This window comes from Punica granatum, chromosome 4 (genome assembly GCF_007655135.1).
Source record: "Punica granatum isolate Tunisia-2019 chromosome 4, ASM765513v2, whole genome shotgun sequence".
Classification (NCBI taxonomy): Eukaryota; Viridiplantae; Streptophyta; class Magnoliopsida; order Myrtales; family Lythraceae; genus Punica; species Punica granatum.
The window spans coordinates 10,501,242-10,520,726 of NC_045130.1; the positions used below are offsets into that span (position 1 = coordinate 10,501,242).

Sequence of the window (19,485 nt, forward strand, 5' to 3'; positions counted from 1 at the left end):
CTGCGATTGAACTTATAATTTAATACCATATAGCCCAATATTTTGAAAATTTTTACCACATAGCACATATCGTATTAATTTCACCATTCAACGTTATATTTTGAAATTTTTTTATGACATAGCACAACAAACAATAATTTCACAAAATAGCACAAAATTGTGAAATTTTTTCATCATATAGCACAAAAAAAATTGACGAAAAACTAACGTCGCGCCACGTGGTGAAAAATTTTTCAAAAATTTGCGTTATTTGGTGAAATTATTTTTTGTTGTGCTATGTCATGAAAAAAATTTCAAAATATCGTGTTGAATGGTGAAATTAATACAATATGTGTTCTGTGATGAAAATTTTCAAAATATCGTGCTATATGATGATTTTTTTTATAATAAAAATAGTTGTGATACTTCCCACTAGGCTCTATGCCATTGCCATTTATAGCTTGTTTGAATTACTGGATGGGGAGAGTTATGAAGGGATATGTTATAAAGAATTTTTATACAAATTTAAATAAAAACACCCACCTTCTATAATTCTCCCCTCCATAACCCTTCCTGCCCCACAATCTAAACAAGCTATTAACGTCCTCCCGAAGGAAAACCGATGCCGGTAAAAACCCGGGCCAGCGGGAGCAGATGAAATCTAAAAATTCGGTTTTGGGGTTGGGGGCCTCAGTTTGAGCTGCTGTGATAGTCTTGTGGCCGAGATGTGGGCTGTCCATATGGCTCCGAGGCGGCCCAATTCAATGAAAATCTGGCACTCCAAGTTGGAGTAGATGCTAGGGAGGCGATTTGAGATCTTTACTTGGGTCATTCGGGGTTCTGCAAATGATTCTCTCCTCCTTCTTTTCTTTTTTTCTGCAGTAATCGTAATCTATATATAATATATTGGTTGGAGCACTTCACTATATTTTGCCATATGTCATTTTGGTTTCTCTAGGTTGCGCCATGTGTCACTCCTGTATCTAGGTCCTCGCCATGTGTGTCTAGGTTCCACCAAGTGTCACCTATGCGTTACCCATGGGCATTTATCAATTAATAATTCTTTTAGAATTTCAATAAAATTTCTTTTTATTTTATTTACTAATATTTTTACTTTTTTTTATTCAAAGTATATTATTTTTATAAATAAGAAATTCTAACAATTTAACTGAGTTTGATTAATTTTGAGTTTCCATTCTATGATTCATTTTGTTAATTCTTAGTCAAATAATCTTTTCGACTAGTCATAAACCGCGTGTAATATCCGATTGGCAAAAGTATTATAATTAAAATTCTTAAATAATTAATATGTTATTCATAATTCATGAAGATTCATGCCAAACCCGTATTTATAGTCTTATTTTTATATTCGTTGCAAGATTTAGTCATTTTATTGTTTACTAACATTTTGTCTTAATTTTTTAAGTAAGTAACATGTGGAAAACTAGAAAGTGAGCAATTTATTGAGCTCGATTAATGTTGAATTTGATTCTACGGGTCAATTTTGTCAAATTTTAGTGAATAAAAAACTATTTTTTGGGTCATAAATTACATAAAAAAAATCCGATTGGCAAAATTATGATAATTAAAATTTTCAAATAATTAATCTGTTATCCATAATTCATAAGTGTTTTACAATTGCATAGGTGATAATAATTTGACTAAAAACTTTTACTTGTATAAAAAATTAAATAAATATAAGTAAACAAATAAAAAGATAAATGTTGCAAAAGAATTTCGAAATAATATTATAAATGCAGGTATTAAAACAAAATGCATGAGAAAATTTTTTTAAACAAATCGCGCCATGTATGGGATAATAACGTACGTAAATTTAATAAAATATAAACTAACTTTATATTATTTTAAGTTGAAACATTTTAAACTAGGAGTGATCTATAGTATGTAAATGATGTTAAATTGAAAAATGAGTATGATCTAAAATTCCAACGTTAAAAATTTAAAAAATCCCTTTTAAAAACTTACAGTTTGATTACATAATGCTATTTATTTTATTCTACTAGTTTTAGTTATGAAATATATAAGTTAATATTTTTTTAGTGAATAAAGTAATGCTTTTTATGTAAATAAAATATCTAAGATCAAACCAAAGATGGCGAATTTAATAATTTTTTGTTCATTGTTAACTTTAATAGTATTAAACAATTAATTTTACAATCATAAATTAAATTATATTTTAAAGAATTCAATTAGTTAATGAAATATACAAATTTTTTATCACAATCGCAATTCGCGCAATGTGCAGGTGAAATGACTAATTTTACTAAACTGGCATGGTATCCAAGGTCAAACCTGTGTGAAGTCGGCAAAAAACAGAGGGGAAATTAGGCAAAAACAAAATGATCATTCTGTCGTTAAGCTCGATTAGAAATGGCCTGGGGAAGTATTACCACCTCCCGATGCGAACAGAAAAAAGTAATTACATGCGAAACAATTCTTAACAAATGACGAATACAGTATGTACGTAAGACATTTTTTGGAGGAAACGAAAACACTTTTGGTCTTATTATAAGTTTGGCTTACAGTCAATTTTGGTCATATAAACTTTAAAAGTGTCAAATCGGTTCTCTATAAGTTTTAATTACATAATTGACTAAATGCCAAATTTATAGGACCAAAAATATATTTTTTTCTTATTCCATTGTCATATCATACTATAGAAATATTATTAATTGATCAGATGATAATTCATCCCCGGAAAGTTGGGTCTTAGAGCCTAACACATAATTATTGTGAGTAGGATAGGTATAGTTCACGCAAATTTTGTGCCAATAGTCGTGCCAGTTTGACTTGCTTGTGTGCTTGTACTTGCTTCTTTTTTATATATAATAAATAACTAAATCATCAATATAAATATATGGAACCCGGAAAGGAAGAGCATAAAGGGTCACGTAAGTTTTTTTCTATTTTTGCTGAGTAACACGTAAGTTAAATTACGACGCACTAAGCTTCAAATTAAATTAACCTTCTAATTGCAATATAATAAATTTTTATTATATTTTATTCGCCAAATTTTAGTTATTTTTTCATATCATTTGTATTTAGTAGTATATGATTAAAGAATATTTAAAAATTTAAAACTTCCTCAAATTTTGGAAGAAAAGATGCTCGATTTTCACAAATTCAATATACTAAATATAGTATAATTAGAAAACATGAAAATTCATTGTAAGCACAATCTTTCTACTCTCAATAATTTTTTTTCTTATAGCATAATCCATGTGCGCCTTATCTTCCACTCTTCGTATACTCCATACATATATATTAACCCATGACTGCATCTCTCTATATATTTTATTTGCATTTTTATAAGATAATAATAATTTGTTTGTTCTCATGATTCAATTTTTTTTATCTCTCGCTCATAATTTCTAATATTTATCACATTTATGTTTACTTGGTAGTGTGTGTGTGTGTATATATATATATACACACACACATACTTTTTTAAAGCTATATTTGTTCCTCTGCTATATGTATTGATTGATAAAAAGTACTTGCGCACGGCCGTAGTTTTCAACTAGTTTCATTAAAACCTCAAAGTTTCGCCCAATATATATATTGATCCTGACGTAGAGATCCCGTAAAAATTTGCAATAACATATAAAATCCAAAGGCATATATATACAAGAAAATAGTATACAATTAGACGCAATACCACAAGCAAGACGATGGGCTAATGAATTGGCCTCCCAGAATATGTGCCTATGGAAAACCATAGAAAATAAAAAACAGTCGTGCATCGCCATTTCCACTCCGACGAAATCAACATGGGATTTGCTGATGAACCAGCTGCAAGCCTGCAAGCCGTCCCTCAGGCCCACAACCGTGCAGCGATGCTTAGAATTAAATATAGTTATACATTACATGCAACTGGAGGTATATGTACATTCAAAATCTCAACCATTGAAAATTTTTGAAATTTCACTTTTAAAATTTCAAGATTAAATCTCAGCCATTGAATACATGTATGTACCATATATATATATATATATATAATGTATCATAGAATTTTCCATAGTTATGCCCCGACCAAATCAAGAATGTTGCATTGCCAGAGGGGTACGTGTTGACGGGCTGAAATATGAACCTGCGCCATTCAGGAAAAAAAATCTATATCTATACCGTCTATAAAAGTTTTATGAGTTTTTTCAATTTTCATTATTTCAAAATACCCTTATATCCTTATGAATTTTTATTATACACTTTTAAATTCATTACTTTTACTTGCATACTTTCATAATGCTTATATTATGCTTTTTTCTCTTTTCATTAATTTTTTACATTTTTTCCTCTCACATCCCTTTCAATCGAGCTAGCCTCAATTGCATGTACGTTGGTCCTATTTTTTTCATATCGATTTATAATTTCAAAATATTATTGTATCATATGATCGTTACCTACTGATTTCACACAATCTTTGTTTCTTAGACTCTTTTACGCTTTTAATGACACAAATGAAAGTATGAGATGTTTCTTCAACTATTCTTCATATTTTTGCCTTTACTTAAATAATGGTAGTACAAATTTGCTCCTTTACATAATTAATAAAACTAAACTAATTCTTAAAACTACTGTACCTTTTGGTAAATGTTCTTACATTCAAATAATATAAGGAAAACAACTTTCCAATAATATTTCAAAAGGCCCTTGCATCCCCTAGGGCTAAATGAAATTCATACATCACTTAATTTTTTATTTTTATTAAAAAATTATATCTTCTTTAGTATAATATAAAACTATAAAGACTCGACCGGAAAAATAAAGATAAAGTTATAATTTAATAAGAAGATAAATATGATAGTTAAATTAGTATAAAAAATTTAATCATTAAATACTATTTCATATTTGGTTAAATAATTTTTTGATGAAATGATATAATTGTTAAGAGATGTGACTATTCAAAGATATGTATTTGTTTCTGCTATATATACCTTTCAGTTTTCAAATAGACATAAAAAAGTCACTTTAACTCATTTCTTCCTCTAAAACTTTTCTCATTGATAGTTCTATTATGAAGTCTCAAAAGATTCTCGATGTAGTTGCCTGAAAATCTCAATGTTCACGTTCTTATATTTTAAAAGGTATGTCATCTCTTATGAATATCTATTCACTTATAATTTATAGAGTCTTTATAGGTCTTTAATAGATCATATTTACACATAATTCTCGAGTAATTCTTTTTATGTTATTCTTAATAGATTTTACTCTTTTTTAGGATATCATAAGTTTTTCTCTCTGTTAAGAGATATTATTTGATTATCTTTTAACATTTTCATTCTAATTTTTTCTTCGTGCTCTTGCTCATAATTTCATAGAAAGTAGAAAATTGAGCAGTAGGGGCCTTTGGCCAGCAACCACCACCCGTTGTTGACCTCAACTTGGGTGATGGTGCCCTTCGATGAACCACCATAGCCCGATTCGCTTTTCTCTTTCCTTTTTCAAATCCCATAAGTTTGCTTTTTATGTGTATATATATAATTGTTTTATTTTTTCTAGAATTTTCAAATTTTAGGTTTAACTTTTGAAACATAAAAAATTCAAAATATCGGAAAAGCTTTATTAAATATTAACAAATGTTATGTCCCGTTTACATAAAATAAAAACTTTGGTTTGAAAGAAAAATATTTCAAATGTTTTTATCTTTTTGGTACTTATTCTATATCAAAGAAGAAATTAAAATTATATGTGATTTACAGATAAAAGAAGATTAGCAATAATTATTCATTACTTTCAAGGTAATTTTTTTTTCGAAGAATTAGAATTATAAGCAATTAGACAATCTTTTTATTTATATTTTGCTTTTCTCTCATTTTCCTTTAATATTGTTTCACTCATTTTGCTCTTGATTAGGATGATTTTAATTTTGTATTCGACTATGGCTTTTTGTATTAATTAGTTATTGCTCACGTTTTATTTTTGCGTATTTTAAAATTTATTATTTGAGTACTACAAGAAGAATATTAACTTACTAATGTACTTAAAATGAATATTTATTACAATTTTTTCTATTAAACATTAGAATTGAAAATTTTCTTCTTTTGTTTCAATTAACGACTCAAAATTCCAACAAATATATATAGTATGTTTGGTTTTAAAGTTGAATTGAGTTGAGTTTTGATTTTAATTGATTTGTAATGATTGTGATGTTGAATTATAAGAAAAAGTGTGAAAAAGTAAGGAATAATTGAAAAAAATTAATGATTGTATTGTTGAATTGTGAAAAAAGTAATGAATAGTTGAGAAAATTAATTATTAAAAATTGAATTGAATGGTTAAAAAATTGAAAAAAAATATAAAAGTAATAATTGTGTTGACTTTTGTTGTGTAACGAATAGAGTTAAAGTTAGAGTTAAAATCTTAAAATCAGATTGCGAAATTAAACGGGCTTTTACTAACTAACCTCGCATACGATTCCGTTATTATCAATTGACCAAGATCAGGTGTCAATTGCTTTGTGAAACCAACATTACAGAGGGTACGTAGATATTCCTTCTACGTGATCAGATTATCTGTAGATAGAGAACATACTAAATTTGTGATTTCTAGGTAATTGATGCTTAATTCGAAAATATACTAGCCTTAGCAATGGAGGGCTCGAGATTTTCATCGTATGACATGATATCCTCGGCCACATCAAAGATTCTGTGGCAGTATGCCAGCAATTATTTCTGGGCTAATGTCTACCACAGCATCGAAATTTGTCTGTTAAGGCTGCGGAGCTATCTTCTTGAAGGGAGCCAAGACAAATTCCATGAATTGATTGAAGCCACTTTCAATTACTACTTTGAGACGGAGGAGGGACCACCTCCGTAACATGGCCGTCGATAACCTTATCTTCGGTTGATCCTTCTACCTCTTCCTCGTGGCTCTTCTTCTGATCCCCACAACACTCTCCGTTACTTGCCGGATTATTATTCATGTAATTTTCAGCAGTTACCTCGTCCACAAATTGCTGTATGGCCTTGTCAGAGGAGCCCCCGGGGCTGGCTGCCTCTCGCGCGGCACATTTCAGCTCCTCGGCATTCTTCCTCAGCTCCTCCGCCAGTGGACCCACCATAACTTCCTCAATGCACTTTTCGATTTCAGCACTCGTGACCGTGCCGCTCTCGTCCTTCTTGAGCCTCACGCCGACCTTGAACACGTCAGTGATGAGCTTTGCGTTTGTGGGCTGGTCGGTCCACTGGGGGTAGGCTATCAATGGGATGCCCGAACATATGGTCTCCAGCATAGAGTTCCAACCGCAATGAGTGACAAAGCAGGCAATAGCTGGGTGAGCTAGAACCCTTATTTGTGGGCACCATGTCACTACTTGTCCTTGATCCTTGATTTCATTGGTAAACCCTACCGGGAGTTCTCCAGCATTGTCTGGGGATGGTTTTGCCGGTGGCTTCACCACCCACAGGAACGGCCGCTTTGCATTCTTCAGCGCTGTAGCAACACTTTCCATTTGCTTAGCCGGCAGCACAACAATACTGCCAAATGAAACGTATATAACCGAACGGGGTGCCTGTTGGTCCAACCACTCGATGCAACTGTCCTCCGATTTCCACATTTCAACCCCAGCGTCTTGGTCTTGTTCTTGACCTAGTAACACCAAAGGCACAAGCGGACCGACGGGCCGTATCGGGCAAAGCTCCGATAGGGAATCAATCATGCCCTTCTCGAGCTCATAGAAAGAATTTCCCAACACCCACTTGAACTTCTCCAAGTGTTGGAATAATTCAGAGAACAATTTTGTGAAGCTACCAAATGGATTTGTGGGGAGGACAAAAGAAGGTAGGTCCTGGGTGGTCAATAGAGGCAACCCCGGTAACTCCACGCTCATATCGGGTTCATCGATGGTAGGAAACTGATAGCGCTTATTGTAGAAGCTATGGTATATGGCATAGATTGCACATGGTTGGATCCACAGGAGGGCACATGGGATCCCGAGCTCTGAAGCCACATCAGCGAGCCAAGGGAGGAAAGGGTTGGTGATGAGGCAGAGGAGCTTCTTGCCGACACGGTAGCGTTCTGTGATCAGCGCCAAGAGGTTGATGGGCCCGAATTTGCCTAAGGTTTCCATGTAGAGGTCGAGGTTGGCAACCCTGTCATCATCGGGGCTCATCCCGTCTGAGAAGAACACCACGTCTATGCCGGATACTGTGGTGCTACCAGCTTCAGTGACGGAGATTGTGGAGGACTTGAGCATCCGCTCGCGGGTTATCTCAGTGGTTGCCAGTGTTACATGGAGGCCCTTCGAGAGAAGTCGCTTTCCGAGCCTAAGCATCGGGTTTATGTGACCCTGAGCCGAGAAGGCTACAAGTAGGACGTGATCTTCTTCTGCTGCATCCTCCACTGGAGCCATGATGGCCTAAATACCGCCACTCGATGAAAACTGGGGAGGCAAAGGAGAGGCTGAAGAGGGCTGAGTGAAGCAGCAAAATATATGCGATGATTGTTTTGCTGATTGAGGAACCGAGAGCCATAAGTATGCAAATATATAGTAGGGAGAGAAGTGATGGAAAAAGATACCGTAGGCAATGACGTAAACGACTCAGCACTAATTTTGGAAAAATATCCAAGTAGTGATACTCATTTATACTTAAATAAATAATAACCAATTACAACGTCCAAAAGTGGGAATTATGTTATACTAGTTTTTTCATTTTTAAGAATTCTAATTTAATGTTACTCATTCAAGTGGATGAGTAACACTCACATAATATTTGGCCGTAATTTTCTATATAACGTTCATGAACTTAAAAAAGGAGATAGAAAAGAAATGAGAAATTTACTTAAAAAAAAGGTTATTACACTGCATAAATGCAAGTAGATTATAATAAAAACTGTAATAAAATAGTAAATTTTAAAAAATTACACATTTTCGAGTAAATTATATATATTTTGAAAAAATTAGTTCAATTAAGTTCCTTATTTTTTAAAAAAATTACTTACATTTGAAAAATTATACGGAATTCAAAGAATTCTACTTACATTGATAGTGTATTTCATGATTTTTGAGAGAATTTTAGTTAAGCTTTTATCATTAAAGTGCTTGAGTGCACTGATCACTTCTTGTGATTGCACCATAGAGTTTTACGAAATATGAGGATGAGAAAATCCATTGATAAAAATTGAATGCAGAATCTAATGATAAAACCACTTAAAAATGATAGTTAAGTATATAAATATATATTTATTAATTTAAAGTACTCTAATGAGAGCCTTACATTCAAATTATGAGGAGTTTCCACATAGGCTCTTTGAGTACCTTCAGCTCAGCTCACGGTTGACTGGCCCTTCATGTCCCCTACATTAATTTTAGAATTTTCAAAATATTCTCTAATTATTCTATTTTTCTTAAACATCCAAAGGTTTTCCTATACTGTCATCGTCTAGTGAAATCTCTACGGCCCCAAGAAGCCTACTCCCTGATCTCCTTTGCGTCACTTGCACCATCTTTCTCTTTCCTCATTCCTAATTATATATAGATTATTATTGCAAATATTTATTAATTGTTTTTGAATTCCTTGATTGTTATTTTACATATCATTTTCCCTACTTTCTTAATTATATTATTGTTGATTATAATACTAAACACACTTTTGTAGTTCAGTATTTTTCTTTTACGTATTCATAAAATAATCTTTTAATGAAAGAAACTTCTTGGACCAATATTGTCATTAATTTATAGTTGATGTATTTATATCTTATCATTTGATTGAAATAATTTGTAATTATATTAATATATCAAGACATTCTTCGCACAAAACTGTCATGAAAAAAATAATAAGGTAAATTATTGAAGTGAAATAGTGTCTATATAAATGCATTCAAAAGAATGAATATAAAGAATGTTAGATTTTTATAATGTTGCTTTTGTTATTTATTTTTTAGTCGGAAGTAGTTTTGGTCCCTAAAAGATACCATTGTCTTGGGTTTGTTCCCTAAAAAATTTTTGCCAATGTTTTCGTCCCTCAATCTTCATTTCGTCTGATGTTTTAGTCTTGCCGTCTTCTTGCGCATGCCAATCGTGATGAAAATCTCATGCGGCAGATAACTCCATCAAAGTGTGAATTTTTTTAATTCACAACGGATTCCACCCGTATTAAACTGTTTCAGACAATTCCGTTGAAATCCGTTTCAGTTAACAGAGCTTTTCTACCCATCTTCTTCTTCCTTCTCCTCCGTCTTCCTACCTGATCTGCTTCTCTCACTTCTCCCTCTCTCTCTCTCTCTTCCTACTACAGACAGACCCGTTGAAATCCGTTTCGGTTGAACAGGACCCACAGACTTGCGAAACTTGCGGCCTCCGCTATTGCCTCGAATGTCAGGAGAGAACCCCCATCATCAAAAACATAATAGGAAAGCCTCTCAATGGGATAACCGAGAGCTAAGATCGATAGAATTGTATTTGCTTTGACGAGAGGTGATTCTTTCTCTAGGTCTGCTGTGGAGACAAACACATCTATCCTAGGAAGATCAGATTTTGTTGTCGGGTTATTGGGATATGGAGTTTCAAACTTCTTATTTCCACAGAAAGCCTTAAATGTAGTTCCCATGACCTAGAATTGCGTCAGATATACGCAAATCACAAGTAAGTGGCCTCTATTACTTGTCCCTCAGTGCTTCACGGACTTCTTTTCCATCTTTTGTGGGCCACATGATGTTTCCATATCCATAACTCCCCTTTGTCTCGAACAACCACTGATTGTGATCGAAGTCATTACCGTTTGTCTTCACTAGCGAGAGCTTCCTCTCAATCTTGGACATGTTAGAAATTGAAGAAGGCAGAGCCTTCCTAGACCCCAACTCGATCTCGCTCTCGCCCTCACTGTCATCATCCTCATCCTCTTCATAGGACTATCTGAACCCAAGACAGATCCCATCAGAGGTCCTCATTGCATCTCGATAACACTCCTTAAAAATCTTGAAGTCGCACCCACATGGAACAATTTCTTGGCCATTCTCATAACTCTTGCATCGCACCCAAGCATTTGACACACTAATGGTCCTTTAGGGCCACTAGTGGGCTCAATCACCTTGTCCTTCAAGTGCGCCCTTGTGGCTCGATCATGGCCACCGGTGAAGAGCGAGCTCGAGGCATACTGTTCTTCGACTCTCTGTGAAGGTCTTGAAGCGTGGATTTGGAGTGGCTGGTGATCAGGGTCGGCGAAATTTGCACTGTGTAGGTGGCAAAATCATTGTTGCACTATGTAAGTGGCTGGTTATTAGGGATTTCGGGTAACAGGCTATTAAGACTGCAAAACGCATCGTTTTTGTTATTGCGGGATTGGGGATAACGACGTCGTTTTGCACTTTTTTTGGAGGGTGGAGTGGGTGAACGACGTCGTGTGGTCAGGGAGGCACGACAAGAAGACAACGACGTTGTTTTGGGGAATTTGGGGGGTGGTTAACAGAGTTAGGTCCATTTCATCCGTCACGTGAGATTTCCGTCAAGGTTGGCACGCGCAAGATGACGGTAGGAGTAAAATATCAGACAGAATGGAGATTGAGGGACGAAAACCATGACAAAAAATTTTGAGAGACCAAACCCAAAACAATAGGATCTTTCAGGGACTAAAACCATACCTGACTCTTTATTTTTCATATTATTTCTCAAACTCCAATTTTGAAATATTCCCCATTCTTTACATACTTTCAAATTAGACAACAAAATATTTCATTTTATATATTATCATTTTTTTTTCGTTTTCGACCAGTAATATGATATATAATAGTTATTAAAGCTATTCTCTATCCTTAAATATAGTAAAACTGTTGTTTACCGTCGGTCGCAGGAAATGTTGCCACGTGTCCTCTTTAATAAACTGTGTTTATTATGACCCTTTACAAAGGGAACAAAGGCAACGAAGCCCATTTAGCATACCACTTCTTTTATTTGCATCATGATCGCGAGATCGATACATTTCCCCATCTTTTGTTTTATTCCTTTTATTTTTTTTCCTGCCAGCTTCTCTTCCCACCTGCCGTTCTTCTCACCTTTTTTTGGGCAACGAATTCCTCCTCTTTCCGTTTTGCTTCCCTTTTTCTCTACTACTAGATATGTACTGGTGTTATGTACAGTGATTTAATTTAAATAGTTGAATTACGAATTAACATGATAAAAAAAAGTATATAACTAGGAAAATAAAGTTTGAAATTGATTCCCCAAGTTCGACGAATATTTAGGCAGTAAAAAGTTTTTTAATTAAGTTAATTGGAGATATATCTTAAAAGGTAATTAAAAACTAAAAAGTAAATTGGGTAAGTGAATGAACGAAGAAAATAGAATTCGTGGGAGGAGAAAGTGGATGAGCGAGAGAGATAAAGTAGGATCAATTTGGTGGTTATTGAAGTACAATAAAAATTTTAACATTAATTGAATGGTCGCTATTAATTAGAATTATTTTAGTAAGAGTGGTTTAAGAAAGTGAAAGTTAGACCAAAACTTTTCTTTTCACTTTTGTAGTAATATAGATAAAAAAAATTTATATATAATTTTTTCTATACAATAACAGATTATAAGGACGAAACATATATATTTATATATATTCCATGTAGGCTTGGTAATAGTGCGCAAGGTTTAGATACTCAAATTAAATTTTAATGACGTAAGTCAATATTAACTCAATATTAATGAAATAGTTGATTGAAATTTAAGAAATCTCCGCCATCTTTTACATGCACGTATACAAAAATATATATTATAAGCTGGTAATAAAAATCTCATAATAAAATCATATTGTTCTTAAAAATAATCATATTAGATAATTAAACATTTCAACTTAAAGAATTATTAAATTTTATAAGATTATATACAAAATTAAAATAAAAGCGTGAAAGTACAAAGGAGAATTGATAAAGTTGAGTAATTGGATCTTATATAATTTGACAAAATAATTACATAACTTATCTATCGTTCAATTAAGTTTCTCATTTCTTTTTCCTCCACATTTATATGTTCACCAAATTAAGACAGTTTTGAAATTAAGTGTTTCATTTATTTTGGAATAAGCCACGCCATATTAATTTGTTAATGTTTTATTTTTCAATACTACTAAATCTTTTCTCACATTCGATCATATAAACATATTGTTGACTGAAAACAATGTTGGAGACCTGCGGCATTGCGCGGCCTCCTTCCTAGTTACTATTATATTTTTCTTGCCAACTATGATTACTACAAAATTTTATAAATCCAATTTACAAAATATTGACTAAAATCATAAAAATACAAACTTAGTTAGTAACAAATCGTCATTCCATAATATTGTAAAATATAATTTAATAAAATTAATCAAAATATATAAATACAAATGCTCGCTCTCTAGTTATTTAATAAACCAAGAGTAACTATGAGGATATTATAGGATGAGAAGAGTTGAATGGGAAAGGGAATATAGTGTGGTGCAGACCATCCTCATTTTAAACAATGAGATTTCATGTTCAATTATCATCACAGGACTAATCATGTCATTTTATTTCCCATTCCCTTATCCATTATTAACCTCATAGTATTCCCTTATAACGAATAATTTAAAAAAAAATTCTAGAAAAGAGAGAGAAAAGGTTGAACCTAAATTATGATATTCCCCATTCTAGCATAGATATGAGTCATATGACTAGCTTGTGTTTAAAAAATCGGCTGCCATGCGGCTTTCCGCCCACTACAGCAGGTCCGTGGATAGATTATATTGTTAGGCGGAGCAAGTCAAGATCTCCATTTATTACTATTCAAATGTCTTCAATGCTATTAATTGCTACTCTAAATTTTCCAATTTGAGAAAATAAAATGAAACATAATTAATATTAATCTATTTGGCATCTGCACATTGCGACGCAAATTTTTATCAATTTTGACAAAAATTAAATAATTAACATATATGATGTATAAATGGATATGGATATAAAGAAATTATTAGTTAAAAATCTTACATTTATCAAATAGACATAATCAATACAACAAAATGTGAAAAGACCAAATCAGGTGATTGTTGTTTTATCCTTCATTTCCCTTCCTCCTAATGATACCGTTGCTCCACCAACATGGTTAGTTTAAGTGGTTCAACACTTATTCTCCTTAAACAAAATCTCATATTCGAGTCGTGAATAGAGAAAATTCACGTTAAGAGAGTTTAGTGGGCTATCTCGGCTCAAATTGGATTAGTCATGGCTTATTGAGCTTCCAGATATCAAGATGCACATCGAAAAAAATTACAATTGCTCCTGTGTCGTAATAACCACGAAAAAAAAAGGAATTAGCATGGCTTTTTCAATATAATTAGGAAGAACTAGGAAACTTACCATTTTACATTCAATGGACACATCTTTCCGTGGCTGGTCATAAATCTAGCTAGTAGTAATACACTGTTATCTTTAATTAATATCAACTGGTGATACGGGTTTGGTAGAGATGTTTTCATTTGGTAATTTTCGGTAGAAAGTTTACCCAGTAAATAAAATAATACATTATGGATATCACCATCGACCGGACGAATACATATATATGCACGAAAAAGTCCAATAGCCAAAGACAAATCACTTTTCACGGAAACCATGCTACGACATATGCATACATATGCATGAAAGAAACCACTAAGAGAAAATAAATGATCAATTAATACAGGGCTCTTCGGCCCTTGATTCACCCAAAAAAAAAAAGGTAATAAAATTAGCCTCATCGTCGGATCTGCATTCAAATCTGGACCAAATTAGCTGTAATTGGCAGATAGTGTGTTTAAGAGTGCTGGAAATTAAACACCTACACAGATAGGTTTTGGGAGTGTGAATTTTGCACCGGGTGTGAGACGAGAGCGAGTCGAGGGAAGCAGCAAGCGTGGAACCGTGAGGCATACATCCTCAATAATTGTGTAATTTGCTGTAAGGGTTTTGCCCTTGTGCACTTGTGATTGTGAATGAGGATACGATTTGGATTTTCCTTATAAATTCATGTGTGCTCTTTGATGCTTGTTCCGTGAAAAAGCCTCGATTGATCGTACGTGTTCCCGAGTGTGGCTGCTGAGAGTTCGTGACTGCTCAGCCCATCACAGAGTTGATATTCGGGTGAAAAATTCGGCTCAAAATTTGATCCCAAGTATACGCCACCTGCCGGAACCGGAAGGGATACTATAATTGATTCCAGTTTTAATCGGGACTGGTCTACTAATGGGTGAAGCTCTTTTCATGTTGTGGATTTTCTTTTCACGCACAAAACTTGAATCCGGACCTTGTGTTGGGGAAATAGTCGTTGAACCATTTGAACCAATCAAAGTGGGTAAATTAATTACTTATAATGGTGAGTATCTTTATTTGCTAATTTAAAAGTATAACATAATAATCAGACGACATAATTAATAAAAATAAAACGGCAAGGAGCAGGAATAAGATTACATCATCACATAATATAATTATAGTTTATGGGAGCAGGTTGGAAGAATGTACGGGTACGACACTACACTTCCCCTGCTCGCGTGTCCTCATTCCTAGAAAAGGTCGCCATTCTTTTTCTATGATAGAAAAAAAAAATCACCAGTTTTGCATGTCTTTTACCATAATTCCAAAGGGGCACTCCGTTGTAAACAGAAAGATTGTTGAGTATGGGTATCATACACTTATGTTTCCAAATTATATACGAAAAGCTTACCAAGCACGTAAAGAGAATTTTTTTTTTTAAGAATTAATGAAAGTCCATGATAACAAATACAAGTACAAGGAGAAAAATTCTAATATGATACATTACAGAGACAGTAAATATAACAGGTCCATCTATATCACTGTAAATGAAGATAACATGAGAATAAAGCATAACAATTGAATCTAGGTACAATTGCAGAAATCCATCCAGATGCTGTAAACATTCTCAACCTCCTAAGATAAATTCTATACGGATACCAGTGAAAACTAGGAAGTGGAGCATAGCGCAATTTGTGTAGAAACTGTTACATAGAGAAGCAGATCCAAGAGGAGACTTGAATCGGTACTTAATGTAGGAATCCTCCACATATCAAACCTCCAGATCAATTCTATCAATCAATTCCTAAACGGCCCAATTCTGAAACATTCAAACCAACAACGAGGTTCCTTTAATTGGTTCAAACCAGTGACAGCCTAACTAATTAAAACTAACTAGACTATCAAATCAAAGTACCAAGTTTCCTTGATCTATTCATACTAATAACTATTCTCGGGGAGCCAAAACCTGTAAAGCCGACAAAAAAAGACCGAAGCACGAAAGTTTGATTGCAGGCGGTTTGGCACAATCAATTAAGCCGAGAGTTTGATCCTTTATAGTGGAGACGGGGATTCTATCACGGGACGACAGTGATAGTCCGCAGAATAGAAGCCGCCGCATAGGGGAGATTCAGACAGGCGGGGAGGTCTATTAGTCGGGTCGAAGAGATGGCAATCAGGTCGAAGAAAGATAGGTCGGGTCGGAGCATATGGTAGTCGAGTCGGCTGCTGAAAAATCAGACTAGGTTGGACATGTCTGATTTGGAGCGGTTGTTTCAACATGATGATTCAGGGTGGACTGGCCTGCTCCCTTCCAAATCTTGGGTGGTGATGGAGGAGGCGTGACCATGGTTGGGAGTGGGAGGCTGCTACATCGGGGAGACACCTCAACGCATTGTCTTTGGGGAGCCGAAAAAGAAGAGGAAGAGGAGTAGGACCGTTACGACCTCAAAGCTGCCTGCTAGTACAGCCACCGCCTAAAGATCAAGATGGAGGCCGCCGGGAATAATGAGTGACTGCCAAGACCCACGTCATTTAAGGGGCGCTGTGACCCATGCCATGAAAGATAGGAGACCAAGGACCGCGACCTTGACGCACGTCGTGACCGTCGAACAATAGAGAGTCGTGACCCGAGGGCTGATCGGAGAGACCAATCACATCTCCGCCTAAGATTTGAAAAAGAACTTGGGTGGCGGCACCACTCTAGCCCCGGTGTCAGTCTAAGAGAAGGGAAGGGGAGGAAGAAGAGGGGAAAGGGAGAAGAAGGAGGAGGCCCACCGGGAATGGAGATAACCGGAAGACAGAAGAGGATCCCGGCTTTCCGATCCCGGTAGAGTTAACACCCGATGCTCCCGGCCGGAGCCAAACGCGCCAATGAGGGGTCTCTGGTTAGGGTTTTCCTCTGGAAGCGCAATCAGAGAGGCTTTGGCTTAGGTTTTCCAAAGAATGTTATTTATGTTTTAATTTCTAAGATATGGATATACATAAGTAGACTGTAATGCTAATAGGATTTAGTACAATGATACCCTCACTTGATCTAATCTAAATAACGAGAGAGGTCCACGAGTTTAGTATTACGAAATGAAAGGTTAAATAAAGGATCATAATGGTAATCTCAAATTCTATAACTGAACTTGAAATTTAGTTATAGGTGAAAACTCATGTCATTATACCACCCATCTTTTTTCAAAGAGATTTTTGAATTTTGATTCTTATTATCAAGAATTTCTCGGTCATCATTTTTGGTTCTTTCATCCCTTATCAGGAAAAAAAGTCTGTTGCTATTACTTTTTAATATAATCACTTTTTTACACCGTTCGATTGCAATCATTAATAAATAAATAAAAAACAATCAGTCATTCAACTATCTAAAAAGTTATTATACCATATTGTACCGCAGAATTTCCCTGGCCTCCATTTAAAGAAGGGCAAATTATATAAAAAAAATCTAAATTTTGTAAAACGTTTCAATTTTGTCTTAAATTTTATTTTGTAATAAAACAAACCATAAGTTTTCTAAATTGTCTCAAAAATGACATCCGTTATAAATTTCGTCAATTTTGCGTACGTGGACTGTTAACTTCAGACATATATCAATAAACAAATAAGATAGGTTAAATAAAAAAATTCAAATTTTCAAAAAAGTCTCAATTTCATCATAAATTTGGTTTGTAATGAAAAAAAATCATATGTTTTTGCTCCTAAAGTCGGTCCCGGCTAGCACTCCTCTCATGGGCCATTTTTCTGAGAAATTTTTAAAATATGTATTTTTTTAAATTATAAATCAAAATTTGGAACAAAACTGAGACTTTTCTGAAAACTTAGGATATTTTTGTAAAAAAAATAGAAGATGATCAGATGATGTGTAAATTTTGTGGGTCACGTGAAGTCCACGTAGGCAAATAGACGGCAAACTTAACAGAATGGTAACGGGAGGTCAAATCTGAGACGATTTTCAAAACATGTGGTTTTTTTGTTACAAAATAAAATTTAGGACAAAACTGAGATGTTTTATAAAATTTAGGTTTTTTTTTTGTGTAATTTGCTCTTTAAAGAAAGGAAGAATATATAGATGTATAAATAATTGTTGCTCTTGCAGTAGAATTCATATAATAACAAGGTTGATTAGTAATTAACAAATAGCAAGTCACTTGATATCATGTTGCACAATAGAATTGCAATATACATGATCAACGAGGTTGTATAGACCGAAATACAACAAAAACAGCGTATATATCATTTAGAATATTAGACACCTATATATATGTGTGATTTGTGAATGATGATAATTAATTATCTCAACCATCAAATCTAGCCAAAAGTTACATGGTATCACCGGCTTAATGCCAGAGCATCACTTATTAATGCTGTTGTAGACATGTTTTATTCAATCTCCCTAAAAATATATTGGAAGTTTGACCCAAAAAAAAAATATTGGAAGTGGCAATAAGGATCTAATATGCACGGGCAAACACATACGGTAGTGACATACAGAACCTAAAGTGTTTATAAATCAGGTCTGGCCTAGCTAGAATTAATTTCCACCTCTGGGAGCAGACGGGGCAGAAAAGTCTTCCGAGTTCTGCTGTGGAGCCCCGGCCTCATCGCCAAGTCTGTGTCCTCCTCCACCGGGGCTTGGCCCTTCATCGTTCACCTCCACCAGGGACAACCGCAAACCCCCATGAGAACCAACAGTAATTCTATTATCATAAAATCTTTCATCAACCTCACCAACTGGGACAGCTAACCCTGAACCCTTCATTAATGGCCGAGCGCCCTCGGTCGAATGGAGCATGTAAGTTAACAAGAAAGAAACAACAAGAAGAATGCGAGGACTGCACTTCACTCTCCTGTCCATTCCTATTATATGTTACAAGATAAAGTCGTGTCTATATGTTTGTGGCTTTAAACAAACACATGCGCGGCTTCTCTATTTATATGGATCAGATGTTAGAGCTCCGTCTTCCGAGGAAAGGTCGATGAGAAACGTTAGTGGGCGGCCCTTTCTGGTACTTGTCCAGTGTCAATTATATATGTGAGAACATCGATAGAGACCACACTCGTATATTTATGAAGAAGGCATGCATGCAAAATTGAACAAGATTTTCAATTTCCAGCAGCGGAAAATTAGTTAGGAGGCTGTTAAACTGAGTATATAGCTAAGGTAGGGACATTATCTAAGCAAATTGATGAAAGAATGTTAAGGAAAATGACAATTCGAGAGGGGAGAAATCTTTGGGTGGGGGGGGGGGGGGGGGGGGGGGGGGG

At 34.6% G+C, this 19,485-nt stretch overlaps 1 protein-coding gene across 1 annotated transcript; it reads right to left on the bottom strand.

The window, feature by feature from the left end:
- Positions 1 to 6,371: 6,371 nt before the first annotated feature.
- On the bottom strand, positions 6,372 to 8,468 carry LOC116205537 (UDP-glycosyltransferase 84B2-like). Its single transcript, XM_031538163.1, has one exon. It carries the CDS (start codon positions 8,348 to 8,350, stop codon positions 6,776 to 6,778), a length of 1,575 nt encoding a protein of 524 aa, XP_031394023.1. The 5' UTR covers positions 8,351 to 8,468; the 3' UTR covers positions 6,372 to 6,775.
- Positions 8,469 to 19,485: the final 11,017 nt, after the last annotated feature.

Excerpts from the sequence above, each read along its gene's own strand:
- LOC116205537 (XM_031538163.1), bottom strand. The coding sequence starts at position 8,350 with ATGGCTCCAGTGGAGGATGCAGCAGAAGAAGATCACGTCCTACTTGTA.